The sequence below is a fragment of the Mesocricetus auratus genome, unplaced genomic scaffold (genome assembly GCF_017639785.1).
Source record: "Mesocricetus auratus isolate SY011 unplaced genomic scaffold, BCM_Maur_2.0 Super-Scaffold_15014, whole genome shotgun sequence".
Taxonomy (NCBI): domain Eukaryota; kingdom Metazoa; phylum Chordata; class Mammalia; order Rodentia; family Cricetidae; genus Mesocricetus; species Mesocricetus auratus.
Window position 1 is genome coordinate 75,214,024 of NW_024429186.1, and position 14,678 is coordinate 75,228,701.

General features: G+C 45.8%; 2 protein-coding genes across 5 annotated transcripts; one reads left to right on the plus strand and one right to left on the minus strand.

Annotated features, from left to right (window-relative positions):
• Window positions 1-7,990: 7,990 nt before the first annotated feature.
• LOC121139431 (translation initiation factor IF-2-like) lies at window positions 7,991-13,045 on the minus strand. Its single transcript, XM_040743315.1, has 3 exons — window positions 13,003-13,045; window positions 11,880-12,805; window positions 7,991-8,197 (listed from the first exon to the last, which is right to left on the minus strand). Exons 1-3 carry the CDS (start codon window positions 13,043-13,045, stop codon window positions 8,162-8,164), a joined length of 1,005 nt encoding a protein of 334 aa, XP_040599249.1. The 3' UTR covers window positions 7,991-8,161.
• On the plus strand, window positions 12,138-14,217 carry Arl4a (ADP ribosylation factor like GTPase 4A). 4 transcript variants are annotated; one of them, XM_040743211.1, is made up of 2 exons: window positions 12,138-12,260; window positions 13,203-14,217. In XM_040743211.1, the coding sequence occupies exon 2, from the start codon at window positions 13,287-13,289 to the stop codon at window positions 13,887-13,889; it is 603 nt and encodes a 200-aa protein (XP_040599145.1). In that variant the 5' UTR covers window positions 12,138-12,260; window positions 13,203-13,286; the 3' UTR covers window positions 13,890-14,217. The 4 variants fall into 4 exon arrangements, with proteins under 4 accessions (XP_040599145.1, XP_040599143.1, XP_012973252.1 ...); XM_040743209.1 differs by having other exon boundaries at window positions 12,149-12,260; window positions 13,200-14,217; XM_013117798.3 differs by lacking the exon at window positions 12,138-12,260 and adding an exon at window positions 12,641-12,777 and having other exon boundaries at window positions 13,200-14,217.
• The last annotated feature ends 461 nt before the right edge of the window (window positions 14,218-14,678 follow it).

Consider the following 14,678-nt stretch of genomic DNA (forward strand, 5'->3'; position numbering starts at 1 on the left):
CAACTTGACACAAGCTAGGTTCACCAGAGAAGAGGAAACCTCAGTTGAGAAACCGCCTGCAGCAGATTGGCCCGTAGGCAAGTCTGTGGGGCATCTTTTTGACTGATGTAGGGCCCAGCCCAGTGTGGGTTGTGTCTCCCCGGGGCCGGAAGTCCTACGTGGTCTAGGTGGGCTGAGCAGCCCATCAGAAGAATGCCATTACTCCTTCATGGTCTCTACTTTAGCTCCTGCCTCCAGGTTCCTCCCTTGGCTTCCCTCAGTGGACCATGACTCAGGATATTTAAACCAGCAAACCCTTTCCTCCTCAAAGTGCCTTTAGTCATGGTCTTTATTGCAACAGTAGAAAGCAAACTAAGACAACAAATATGCATATTATTTTCCCCAAAGTGACAGGAAAAAAATCACGAGAATCAAATATATTGGGATTATTTGATATCTTCATTTTATAATCTATCTTGCCATTTAATACCGGAAACCACGTTGGCACATTTTTGTAGATCCTATCCTCTGTCAGTGAAGTGTGGTCACTTTACAGCTCTGGAAAACGTCGTGCAAGCAGGTTTTTTGTTGTTGTTTTGCCTTCTGTCTTTGTGTTTTTGAGCTAAGAGGGCCTGTTTCTTGCCACTCTCTCCAAAAGGAAGCTTCTGCCATCCACTCTTCTGCCTACACTTCACCAGCTGGGGATGATGAGTGCGCGGGTTCCCTTGTGGAGCCCAGAGGAAGAAGCCAGTGGCAAATGGCAGAGCTCCCTTCCATTTGCAACAGGACCTGCTCATTTAAGACAGGCACGCAGAAGGAAGATCCCATGGGATTTGAACCATAGCGTTAGGAACCCTCTCTCTAAAGCAGATCACCTTACAGTGTAATAGAAAAAACTGGTGCCAAAAGTAGGCTTTTGCTATAACCATGTTTGGCCTTGTTTTAATGGGAGACCTGCTGAGAGGTCTTAAACAGGTAGCATAAGCCGAGAGCAAAGCAATCCCGTTTTAGCTTGGTTACCAGCAGTAACTAAGAGGCCAGGTTATGTTCCTCCTGGGAGAAGATGAAAGAACTCAGGGTGCTAATGAGAACAGACTGCTCTCTCCGGCTTCCAATAGCATGCTCCAAGTCAGTAAGAAGTTAAACAGGAATGTGCTCCATTGCCACTGTATTCTGAGCATGTGGAATGCAATCTGAATTGACTGACAGATTAGTAACTTGGGAAAGCCAGCAGTAACTGTAAACAAAATAGCAGTAGATAAAGATGTCACTCAGCCCTTGCTCAAGGGCTTTCCAGAAATGTGAGCCAAACCAGATACAAAATCAGATTAAGGGTGTTTTCATACTGAATGTAGCTGCTATTAGCTCAACAGAGAAAGGGCTATTAACACTGCCAGGGCACAATTCAGACAAAGCCTCTGCCTGTGGCTTCTGTCACATGAAACTCCTTGGAACCAAATAGACCAGAAGTCTTCTGTTTTTGAGCAAATTTATTTTGCCAAAAATGTGAAGGCTCAGTCTACAAATACCTATGATTATTTGACCACTGAACACCTTTTGAGACCCAGCTCCTCTATCAGCTGAGAAAGTCATGGTGTATTCAGCTGATAACACGGGATTCCTTGTCCACCCCTGACATCTACAGCAGAAGAGAAGTGTATGCCTTCCAACACCTGCTGGAGACGTGAGCCAGGGAACTATGGGAAGTGAGGAACAACTGCCCAAAGGGCAAAATCAGGGAAGAGAAAGACAATGAATGGGATTTTCAACTAGCACAGAACCAAATTCACCAAAGAACATACCAATTTTCAGGGAAGAAACAGAATTTTTTTCCTAGAAAGGTTTCAGCAGTTTGATAGACAAATGACTGAGTATATTGCATTGTCATTTTCCAACTAGTAATTTGCATATAGTTCATAGAAAAGAACAAGGAACCAGACAATGAAAAGTTTGTTTCTGTAAGGTGCTCATAATTAAGTTCCTAACATAACAAAAGAATTTTTGTCTGCTTGTGAAATAGGCAAATACTAAAATGTGAAAACATCAGAAGTCATGAAGGGTGGATTCAGGTTTATCAGCGCAGCTAAGGGGTGCTGAGAATAGTCAGGTTGTTTTGATCAATACACAGTGGTGTCTCTGTTTAAACACACACAGAAAAGCATCAAACTGTCAAACATAGGTATTAGAGTGAGTATTGGCAGGGGAGACAAGCCATCCACCGGTGCTCTTTCTGAGTGATATGTTGGCATATTTGTGCAATAGTTAGTGTTCAGGCAGGGTAGAAAGACCCAGAAGTTCACTGTCAGAGGGGTCAGCCTCATCTTTGCTGATTCCAAAGGACGATCGATGCTTAGCTCAGTCAGATGGAAACCCTGCAGTTACCTGTGTCTGCACTAAATCAAGCAAAAGCTTTAGTGATCCCATTTCCTGGTTCAACGACTTGATTAAATAATTTCCCCATTTACTTTTGCCATCATACTTGTATGTTATATTTTGAGTGGTAGCCTCCACTAGTGGCTACAGACTCACTCTAAGTTAAAATACCAAGAATCTGCATACAGCTGTTTTATTTGATACTTAGTGAACATGGCGCTTGTGTATGTGTTTTTCTAGAACACTTTTGTCTATGGGTTGAATCTGTTGCTCTACTGAAAATAAACAAGATTTGGCTGTGCTTTAAACTATCTTCAAACTCAAAAGACAGGATTACAGAGATAGGTCAGTCCATAAAGTATTTGCCACAAAGGATGAAGCCTCAATTTGATCCTAGTACCCACATGAAAAGCAGGTGACACATGTATAATCCCTTGGGAAAGTAGAGAAAGGATCTCTGGGGTTTGCTGGCAGCCAAAATCTAGTTTAATTGGTGATCCCCAGATTCTTTTTTTTCTTGTTTTTATTTTTTTCTCTTTATTTATTTATTTATTTATTCTTCTTTTTTTATTTTTCAGTTTAAATTTAGATAAGAAACAAGGTTGCTTCACAAGTCAGATCCAGGTCCCTCTCCCTTTCCCTCCCCTCCTCCCGTGCCCTTCCCCCAACCCCCCCATTATCCCCTCATTTCCCCAGGGAGGGTGAGGCCCTCCATGGGGGTGTCCATAGTCTGTCATTTCATATAGGGCAGGGCCTAGACCCTCCCCCAAGAGTTCAGGGTGAGAGTGCACCTCATATTGTTGGATGGGAGTCCAAAGTCCATGTGTATACTCGGGATGGGTAGTGATCTGCTGCCCAAGGCTCAATAGATTACCTAGGCCTGGTGATCCCCAGATTCTAATGAGTGAGCCTATATTAAAAGTCAGGAGCTCGAGGCCGGGCATTGGTGGTGCACACCTTTAATCCCAGCACTTGGGAGGCAGAGGCAGGCAGATGAGTTCGAGGCCAGCCTGGTCTACAGAGCTAGTTCCAGGGCAGCCTTCAAAATATTACAGAGAAACCCTGTCTCAAAAAAAAAGTCAGGAGCTCTCCCACGCCTCTGTGCCCAGCTCCAGGTGACCTTGGGTCCTCCTGGGGACCCCTTCCCTGCCCATCACCCACTCCGGCAATCTTCCTAAGCTGATCCCAGCATCGAGAGGACCTGCCACACAGGACCCCACTCCCGGCTCTTCCCACACGTATGTGCCCAGCTTCAGGAAAGAAGGAGACCAGTGGAGACAGGAAGACCCCATCTGCACCTACTAGAAGAAGGGATGGGAAGACGACAGAATAAGAACACACTCAGCAATAGGAAGACCAATATGACTCCAGCAGAATCTAGAGACCCCACACCAACAAGACCTAAAAAGCACAACATAGATGAAGCAAAAGAGACAAACTTTCACTATTTGCAGATGATATGATAGTTTACATAAGTGACCCAAAGAACTCTACCAGGGAACTCTTATAGCTGATCAACACCTTCAACAAAGTGGCAGGATACAAGATTAACTAAAAAAACATTAGGCCTACTATATACAGATGATAAAAGGGCTGAGAAAGAAATCATAGAAACATCACCCTTTACAATTGCCACAAACAACATAAAATACCTTGGGGTAACCCTAACCAAACAAGTGAAAGACCTGTATCGCAAGAACTTTGAGTCTTTAAAGAAAGAAACTAAAGAAGACACCAGAAAATGGAAAGATTACCCATGTCTTAGGTAGGATCAACATAGTAAAAATGGCAATCTTGCCAAAAGCAATGTACAGATTCAATGCAATCCCCATTAAAATTGCAGCACAATTCTTCACAGACCTTGAAAGAACAATTCTCAACTTTATATGGAAAAACAAAAGACTCAAGATAGCCAAGACAACCCTGTTCAACAAAGCAATGTACAGAGGCATCACCATCCCTGACTTCAAGCTCCATTATAGAGCTATAGTCCTGAAAACAGCTTGGTATTGGCACAAAAATAGACAAGTAGACCAATGGAATTGAATCGAAAACCTTGATGTTAACCCACAAATGTATGAACACTTGGTTTTTGACAAAGAAGCTAAAAATATACCATGGAAAAAAAGAAAGCATCTTCAACAAATGGTGCTGGCATAACTAGATGCTGGCATGTAGAAGACTGCCGATAGATCCATGTCTATAGACATGCACAAAACTTAAGTCCAAATGGATTAAAGACCTCAACATATATCCAGTCACACTGAACCACTTAGAAGAGAAAGTGGGGTGCACTCTTGAATGAATTGGTACAGGAGACCATTTCCTGAATGTAACACCAGTAGTACAGACACTGAGATGACAATTAACAAATGGGACCTCCTGAAACAGAAGTTAGGCAAAGGACACAGTCAACAAGACAAAAAGGCAGCCCACAGAATGGGAAAAGATATTCACTATCTCCACATCTGACAAAGGGCTGATCTCCAAAATCTACAAAGAACTCAAGAAGCAAGTCTCCAAAGTACCAAAGGATTCAATTAAAAAGTTTACAGAACTAAATACAGAATACCCAATAGAGGAGTCTAAAATGGCTGAGAGAGGCTTGAGAAAGTGCTCAACATCCCTAGCAATTAGGGAAATGCAAATCAAAAGAACTCTGAGATACCATCTAACTCCTGTCAGAATGGCTAAAATAAAAAATAAATAAATAAACCACCCATGACAGTTTATGCGGAGAGGATGTGGAGAAAGGGGAACACTTCTCCACTGCTGGTGGGAGTGCCAACTTGTACAGCCGCTGTGGAAATAAATATGGAGATTCCTCAGGAAAATGGGAATCAGTTTACCATAATACCCAGCAATCCCACTCTTAGGCATATACCCATAGTGGACGTCTGTTACACTATGTTTATAGCAGCATTATTTGTAATAGCCAGAACCTGGAAGCAACCTAAATGCCCCTCAGCTGAAGAGTGGATAGAGAAAATGTGGTACATTTACACAATGGAGTACTACTCAGCAGAAAAAAAAATGGAACCTTGAAATTCGCAGGCAAATAGATGGTACTAGAAGAAACCATCCTGAGTGAGGTAACCCAGTCACAAAAATACAAACATGGTATGTACTCACTCATATATGGATTTTATACATGGATCAGGGGAGTGACAGCCTACAATCCCACTGCCAGAGAGTCTGGGAAACAAGAAGGACCCTAAGAGAGATATGCATGGTACCCCAGAGAAGGTGGAATGAGGCAAGACCTCCTGAGCAGATTGGGAGCATGGGGGAGGGAGAGGAGAGGCAGCCAGGAAAAAGAGAGGGGGAGGAGAGGAGAGAGGAGGACATGGGGGAGAAGGAAGATTGAGTTGGAGGAAGAATAGAGGAGAGCAGGATGAGAGATACCATAATAGAGGGAGTCATTCTAGGTTTGAGGAGAGATCTGGCACTAGTGAGATTTCCAGAGATCTACAAGGATGACACCAACTGGCAAACTAAGACTGCCTTAAGTGCCCCTCTCTGATAATGATTTTGATGACTATCTTATATACCATCCTAGAATCTCCATCCAGTGACAGACAGAAGCAGAGGCAGACACCCACAGCTAAACACTGAACTCAACTCCTGGAACCCAGTGACAGAGAGGGAAGAGTGGAAGAGTGATGAGCAAAGGGGTCAAGACTGGGCTGGTGAAACTGAGAAACAACTGACCTGAACAAGGGGGAGCTCTTGGACTCCAAACTGATGGCTGAGGGGCCAGCATGGGATTGATCCAGACACCCTGAACATGGGTGTCAGTGAGGAGACCTAGGCAATCTGTGGAGCTTTGGGTAGTAGATCAGTATATATCCCTTGCACACAAATGGACTTTGGGCTCCCATCCCATAATGAGGGATGTTTTCTAAATCTGGACACTTGGGGAAGGGCCTAGGCCCTCCCAGGAGCGAAATGACAGACTCTAGAAATCCCCCATGGAGGGCCTTACCCTCCCTGGGGAATGGAGAGAGGATTGTGTGCACACACACACACACACACAGGCACTCACATAAAGACATTGAATAGCCAGGTCTGTCAATAGAAGCATAATATCCCCCTAAGTGTCGGAATCTGGGGTAGAGACAAGGATGTGGCAGACATCAGTTGATACTCTGGAGTGGAAATCGAACCCAGGGCTTTGTTCATGCTGAATAATATACATCAAGTGTACCAAGTGAACTATATCACCAGTTTCTTAACATGGATACATAAAACTACTGTGAACAACTTTATACTAAATAATATACATCAAGTGTACCAAGTGAACTATATCACCAGTTTCTTAACATGGATACATAAAACTACTGTGAACAACTTTATACTGAGATATAAAATACAGGATAAAGCTATCCAAAGGAAGAAAATAGTTCAAATAATGCATTATACTCCTCCTTAATCTGCAGACTGGTATCATGGAAACAGCACAAACCACTGCCCCTGTTCTGGACCATGTATCTTGATACAGCCACAGTGGCTGAATAAAATGACACAGAAGTGACCCCTGGTTATGGAGAAGTCCACACTTGATATGGACACCATGTTATCTTGGGACTTGCAGGAACACATGTGGGTATTTGATGTTTCTGATGGCCACACTTGTTAGTACCATGTGGGAATTAATGAAAGTAGTTTAATAGCAGAAATAGTCTCACGTGTAGTTCTTATTTCTCCCTGATAAATTGCAGCTAGGATTAAAGAGTCATGTCTGTGTCTACGGAGTGCTGAGATTAAAGGTGTGAGCCACCACTGCCTGGCTTAAAGTAGGTAATTTATAAAACAGCGGTCTTAAGTACTTCATAACTCTGGAAGTTCAAGAGCATGGTGCAGATGTCCTCAGCTGTGGTGAGGGCTTCGTGGCAAGGTCTTCACAAAAGGGGTAACATGGAGAAAAAGGGAGTAAGAGATAGAGGAGAGGCCAGGTCCACTTTAGTAACTCACTCCTTGATCCCAGCATGACCCTGCATGAGGGCAGTACCTTCCATTAGGCCCCATCTCGTACAATGTCCTTCATCTACACACATTGGAGACTCAGTACACCAACACATTGGAGACTCTGCACCCCAACACATTGGAGACTCTGCACCCCAACACATTGGAGACTCTGCACCCCAACACATTGGAGACTCTGCACCCCAACACATTGGAGACTCAGCACACTAACACACTGGAGACTCTGCACCCCAACACATTGGAGACTCTGCACACTAACACATTGGAGACTCTGCACCCCAACACATTGGAGACTCAGCACACTAATACACTGGAGACTCTGCACCCCAACACATTGGAGACTCAGCACACTAACACATTGGAGACTCTGCACCCCAACACATTGGAGACTCTGCACACTAACACACTGGAGACTGTACACTAACACACTAGACACTAAGCACTCAGTACACAACACAACCAAACCAGAACATATACCAGTAACACATTCACTTCAAATTGCTATGTCTATGCTTCTTTATATAAATTAACCAATTACCAAAAAGGAAAAAAGAAAACATAATACACACTAATACTGTGACTCACATTTCTCTATATAGCTGCCTAGGGCAGAAAATTAGACGGACTACACTGAGGAAGGTAGCAAAGGCATATGTATTTGTTACCTTTCTAGGTATACTAGGGATCAGAGACTAGTCAACATGGGCAAAGCGTGACTTGAATCCAGGCAGTTTGACGCCAATATGTATTCTTCCAATTTCTACGTGAACACGACTCCAATGAATTTACATGTACAACACTTCTTCCTGATAATAAAAACCTTCTACTCAGATCTGAACGAGAATTTGGAGCAGATTTCCTGTAGAGAAAATACAGAATATGATTCAGAGAAGCTAAAGTATGAGAAACTCGTCTTGTGTTACGATCACATCACCTTACCAACATCCAGCATGCACCATTGCCCCTCCTTGCCCCTCCCCCACCTGTCAGGAGGAAAGAGCAAATCTCTACATATGTTGAGAAGTTTTGAAAACATCAGCAATGGAGTCCATGTTTTCTGCCCCAGAGGTTAAAAGATTGAGACCTTGTACTAGGTCGACATGAGGAATGTTCTTAAAACCCAAGACAGAACACTGCGAAGAGAGAACAGTTAAACATTATACATTTGGGATCAATTTACTCTTTCCCTCTTATCCTCCTTTCCACACTGCTTTTCTATTTTCTTGCTTTGGGACAACTACCAACTATACGGAAATTTACTTTTACAGGCATTCAAGTTTTTTCCCCAGAGTATTTTTGACATTCTTTTGATGTCTGACAAATGAAACACAGATATCACAAATATTAAACAGAATGTATTATGGGTGGAAAGATATATAAAACAATGTTGACTATAATTGTGCGTGTGATGTGTATGTACGTACTAGCATGTGACACACCATTGTCTGCATGCATCTGGGGGCCCGAAGTTAACAGTGGGCGTCCTCCTTGATCGTGCTCCACTTTATTACCTAACCGTGCAAGCCTGCATGCACATGAGTGCGCAGACACACACCCACACCCACACCCACACCCACACACACACAACTAGGAATGGAAAAATGGATAAATGGAGATTGGTGGCTACTCATAAGTAGGACATGAAATAAATGTCTTAATGATTCTGAGATTACTGCTTGGAGTTCTTAAATAAATTACCACCAGACAATAAGGACTAATTTAAGAGGCCATGTTTCAAGAGGGGCAACATTGAGTTTATGCAGTGGACTAAATATTACAAAGTTGCTATGGTGAAGGTTGAGCCATGAGAGGCGATCGGGTCATGGGATCCATGCCCTTATAATCTCTTGAGCAGTGGTTCCCAGCTTTCTTTTGGTTTTGCTTAAATGTTTCTTCACTTCATGTATCCTTGCTTTGTCTGCCTTTGCTTCCACTGTAATTCCTTCTCCCGCCCATGTGGTGAAGAGTTCTATTAACATCCAGATTAAAATGGCATTTCTCATTCTGTCCATTTGTACAAGCATAGGGCTTGGTGCTATGTCTAGTTTACAAGTCCGAAACCCCATTGGAAACCACAGTAACTATCTATCTGTGCTTCTAAGAGATCCACTGTCCTGTTCCTTTCCATCAGAACCCATTCCTCCTATTTAGCTGGTATTCCACTTGGAGATTCCAACAAAAATGCACTAACAAGAGTAGAAACACGGCCAAGGATGGGAAAGACATGCTACTTTCAGAATTACTTTTAGTATTTTGTGGTGGATTTTGGGAGAGAAGGCAGGTACTACAATTATCAGACCTTCTCTGAGGTCTGGGATGTGGTTAAAAACCGGAAACAGTGTCAGTCAGTCAACAGAGTTATTGGAAAGGAAAACTTTATCCATGTCTTCAGTGGTTGCTCCAAATGGCTTGTCATTAACTGACTGGAACACATACTTGAAATACGATCATCACTCCTTGGTCCTTCTTCTGATGGTTCTGACTTGAGAGATATTGAGCTGAAACTGGAAAATTGTAGCTCAAAGTAGAATTCTCAGGCCCTAGTGTCTGCCTAAACTTACCAGAGTGTCTCAGGATAGTTTCAAAATGGCATTTATTTAGATAGCTGCAAACCACTTAATAGGTGTAGTTACAAACATAGTCCAACAGATGTCAGTGTTGCCCTCAAAAACTAAAATCTCCCACAGAAACCCCATGTGTTCCCCTAGGCACCCAGGTGTTCCCCAAGGCAACCCCAGGGCAGAGCAATGCAGATTTTGAACTGCAGCCCAAAGGTAACATCTTCCTGGGATCTAAATAAAATACCTAAATAGGCTCTGTACAGCAAAGTGAAGAGTGGCTTTCATAAATATCGTTACTTTTTAATCATTTGCTGCTGTTTTTGCATGTTTATTATTACTTATAGATTAAGTATACCAAACATTTTCCTATATAGAGGTACAGGATAAATGCTTTAAGCTTTGTAGGGGCATTGATGGTCTATATTGAAGTTTTTCTTTCTGTCGGAGTTCTTTAACACACATGAAAAATTCTACTCTCTCAAATTCAACTAACAGGCTGTTGTCTGCTAGTGACTGCTGCAGTTGAAAGTCCACAGGAAACAGTGAAGTGCAGTTCAGTGAGTGATTTCTGGAGGCTGGAGTCTCTGTGTTTGCAGAGCTCACTGCCAAAACTGCAACTGAGCAAGAATACTTGAAGGCCTTCTTGAGCTCAAAACTATTGTAAATGGTGGAGTTTTACTTTATATTAAGGAGATTTGCAAGCATTTCCAGCTTAATAAGGAACGCCTGTTAAAATTCCCAAGGAGAGCAATTATTGCTCTAAAGCTTTTCTCATTTCTCAGGCTAATGATTGTAAAGGGCTAATGAGATCCCACACTTATAACAGTCTTTAGCTCGGATTACATTCAATAACTTGATAGAATATGTCATTTGAGATTTCTAGCTTTTTCTTCCAAAACTTATGATGCTGTACTAAAACTAAGCACTGTGCTTATTCCATAGATTATATATCAGCTATTACAAACAACAGAAACAGCCGGGCGGTGGCACACTCCTTTAATCCCAGCAATCAGGAGGGAGGAAGAGGCAGACAAATCTTTGCGTTTGAGACCAGCTTAGATCAAGGCTACACAAAGAAACCCTGCCCCGGAAAACATCAAACCAAACCAAACCAAAACCAAAACAGAAACAATTCTACATTGTTCATAAAATACACACCACTGGCAATAATAGTCTTGAATAGACTAGAAAATTGCCTAGGAAAGTTACAACCTATATTTTTATATTTTTATTTTTTTTGCGTTGGGGGTCTCACTATGTAGCCTTGGCCGGCCTGGAAATCTCTATATAGACCAGGCTGGACTTGAGGCATCCAGATCTACCTATGCCTGCCTCCTAAGTGTTGAAATTAAAGGCACGTGTCACCAAGCCCGGCCAGAATCTTTATTTTAAATAAGCACATTTTAAAAGCGCACCATAAAATTATAGTTTTCAAATAAAAATTTCCCATGGGCTCTACCAGGCGTTAACGCCCCTATTCTCTGTTGGGGGCAGTCTGAAAGGATGGCTGTCACCTTCTGGAACTGGCCCATGAACCCATTTGGTTCGTCCTGTCTTAATAAAGAACGGGATATTGGCAAAAGGACAATTTGCCTTGCAGTGTCAAACACAGAGTGGGGGCACAATTGCATTCTGCCACATGTCATGGAGAGTGCTGCTAGTTACAGCTGATCACCAGTCTTTGCCTGGGCCACTGCAGACGCTTAGCGTTTCAGAGAGCATTCGCTCCTCCTCCCCGTGACGGGGGCACCGGTTCCGGCCCCGACGGTCCTGGGGCGCAGCCAGACGCCGGCAGGAGGGAACCCTGGGCTAGCAAACGGGCGGGAGGTCACCATGCGAGCCAGCCCACGCTGGGGGCGGCCGCCCCGTGACGTCAGGGGCCCGCGGGGCCAGCACCCTGGACCCTGAGTCACCGCCGCCGTCCAGAGGTCACCACAGGGTGACAGGAGACGGGGCAGCACCGGCAACGCCCGCTCTCACCCCGCCGGCGGTGGCCGAAAGCTCGAGAGAAGCCGCGGCCGCAGCCCCGCCCGCCTCCGCCCGCCGCGGGGCGCCGGGAGGGTGGGAACGGGACGTTGTTTGGGCGTTGCTAGGAGACGCGGCTCGGGCGCACGCGCGCGCGAGCCTCCCCTGCCCCTCCCCGCCCGTGGGCGGGACTCGGCAGGGGCGGGGCAGGAGCGGCGCGTGGGGCGGAGCCGCGGCCGCTGGCGAGGCCGGGCGAGCACCGTTAGCGGGGCTGGCGCGCGGCGTCGGCCCGGCCGCCGTCAGGCCTCGCCGCTGCCCGGGGACGGACGGACGGACGGACGGGCTCCCCGGCGGCTCGCAGCCGCGGAGGCGGGGCGACGGGGGACCCGCAGCCAGGTGAGCGGCGCGGGTCACGCCCCGGGGACAGCCGCTCGGCGTGCCGACGGGCGGGCGCGGCCCAGCGAGCTCCTGGGCGCGGCGGCTGGCGGCGGCGGTCCCCGGCTGTGAGGCCGCGTCGCCGCGGGGACGCTGCAGGTGCGCGGGGCGGGGCGGGGCGGCCTGCAGCGGGGCTCCGGCTCCCCGCACGCCTCGTTTCCCACTCAACGTCAACAGGTGGTGCCGGAGGGCCGCCCCCGAGCCCTGCGCGGCCGCCCTGGGAGCGGCGGGCACCCGCTCCAATGAGGGCGCCGCGGAGGGCGTGGCGGGGCCCGCCCTGATGCGCTGACCAATGGGATCGCGGGGCTTGGGTGGGCCCTGGGGGTGGGCGTGGCCAGGGCCGAGTCCCAGGCTTCCCGGCGCCGCGGCCGCCAGAGCTGCGCGGAGGTCTTGGCCCGAGAGGAGCCGCGGCGCGGTCCCCGCGCGGAGAGGCGCCGGCCCATGTGTCCTCGCTGGGATCGGGATTCCAGCCCGGGAGGTGAGAGCGCTGGCCTCGGGGAGGGGGCCTGCAAAGTGATCCTGGGTACGCGGTGAGACGTGCCGGCTTAGATCTCCCAGATGGGGTTCCCTTCTCCAATTTTCTGCCAAGAAAAGGTTCTTTCGGTGGCTACGGTGACGTGCACCAGACACCGGTGACTGCGTTGTCTTCAGAGGAGCTTTGGATGTCCGGGGGTCGCGGAGGACAGGGAAAAGGGCACGTTACCCCAAGTGGAGTGGATCAGAGCCTTTTGGCGATGATTATTCATCGTTTGTTTGGGATTTCGTACCTTTCCTATCTCATCTGGCGGGTTGACTTACAGCAAGTTTTATTAAGTCCCTCGCGGTGCTTATTTTTTAGAGAAATCGGAGAAAACCCATTTTGATGTGTTCACAGTAGTAACGTGGTGGTTTCCTCCCCAGCAGTCTCGTAGCTCGATCACCCGGCAAGAGAAATTGTAAGCAGACAAGAAGAACGCATTCGGCTTGGGACTCCATTTGCAGCTGGAAATGGGGAATGGACTGTCAGACCAGACTTCCATCCTGTCCAGCCTGCCGTCCCTTCGGTCCTTTCATATTGTGATTCTGGGTCTGGACTGCGCCGGGAAGACAACAGTTTTATACAGGCTGCAGTTCAATGAATTTGTAAATACCGTACCTACCAAAGGATTTAACACTGAGAAAATTAAGGTAACCTTGGGCAATTCCAAGACCGTCACTTTTCACTTCTGGGATGTAGGTGGTCAAGAGAAACTAAGGCCACTGTGGAAGTCGTATACCCGATGCACAGATGGCATCGTGTTTGTGGTGGACTCTGTTGATGTGGAGAGAATGGAAGAAGCCAAAACTGAACTTCATAAAATAACTAGGATATCAGAAAATCAAGGGGTCCCTGTGCTTATAGTCGCTAACAAGCAAGACCTGAGGAACTCACTGTCTCTCTCAGAAATTGAGAAGTTGTTAGCCATGGGTGAACTGAGCTCATCGACCCCTTGGCATTTGCAGCCCACCTGTGCAATCATAGGAGACGGACTAAAGGAAGGACTTGAGAAACTACATGATATGATAATTAAAAGAAGAAAAATGTTGCGGCAACAGAAAAAGAAGAGATGAGTGGCAATCAGTGCCTTTTATATCGGTGTGGAATAGTTTTCCCTGGGCTGATTTGATGAGTTGAAGAGTGTCTGCAGCCTGGTTTTCCTGCCTGCCTGCCCTCCTGGATGCTGTTAAAGCTTTGTTTTGTTGAACAGTCAGATGCCAACTCTGTTGCCTTGGCGAAGATGAGTAACTGCAATGCTTCTCGAAGTGGTCTCTCCTCCTGACCCACAGGTCTTGTGGTACTACCATTTTGGGGAGCCAGAAAAGGATAGTCATTGACCAGAAAACAATTTTGTGGAAATATTTGACCTGAAGTTAGTGAAATAAAACTTTGAAGAGTGTATGCCTAGCGTTTTGTGCTTGTATCTTGGGGGGAAGTCTTTGCCAAGAAACTGCAGAACAAGGCTTTGTAAACACAAAATGCTAATGAATGGAAATATTAAGGTATATCTATTGTGTGTACACACAAACAGATAAATTGAACACACTGGGATAAGAAGGAAGTATTTTCTGTTTTGAGGTTTTGGCAAGATGATTTTTGAACATTTTTCTGGAATCAGTTTTTAATGGTATCTCTTTAATTCTAGGCAGTGTTTAATTTAGTTGGTCCATCATTAATAAAAATATTTGCAGTATATTCAAGTGCATGAATTAATTTTCTGGACAAGCATGTTTGGGTGTGTAATCTTTAGAAATAGCTATGCATCTGTTTACACAAGTTTAAAACAATCTTTTGGGGGCCTTAGAGCTATTGTAGAAATAGTTCATTGTTAGAAGAACTGTCACTTGAACCTAAAAATGACT

Bases quoted from the DNA above. Each gene is read 5' to 3' on its own strand.
- Arl4a (XM_040743211.1), top strand. From the start codon at position 13,287: ATGGGGAATGGACTGTCAGACCAGACTTCCATCCTGTCCAGCCTGCCG.
- LOC121139431 (XM_040743315.1), bottom strand. From the start codon at position 13,045: ATGAATAATCATCGCCAAAAGGCTCTGATCCACTCCACTTGGG. The intron at 12,806-13,002 runs GTAACGTGCCCT...ATCACTTTGCAG, and splicing joins TCTGATCCACTCCACTTGGG to GCCCCCTCCCCGAGGCCAGC. The intron at 8,198-11,879 runs GTGAGAGCGGGC...TTTTCTCTACAG, and splicing joins TTTCGGCCACCGCCGGCGGG to GAAATCTGCTCCAAATTCTC.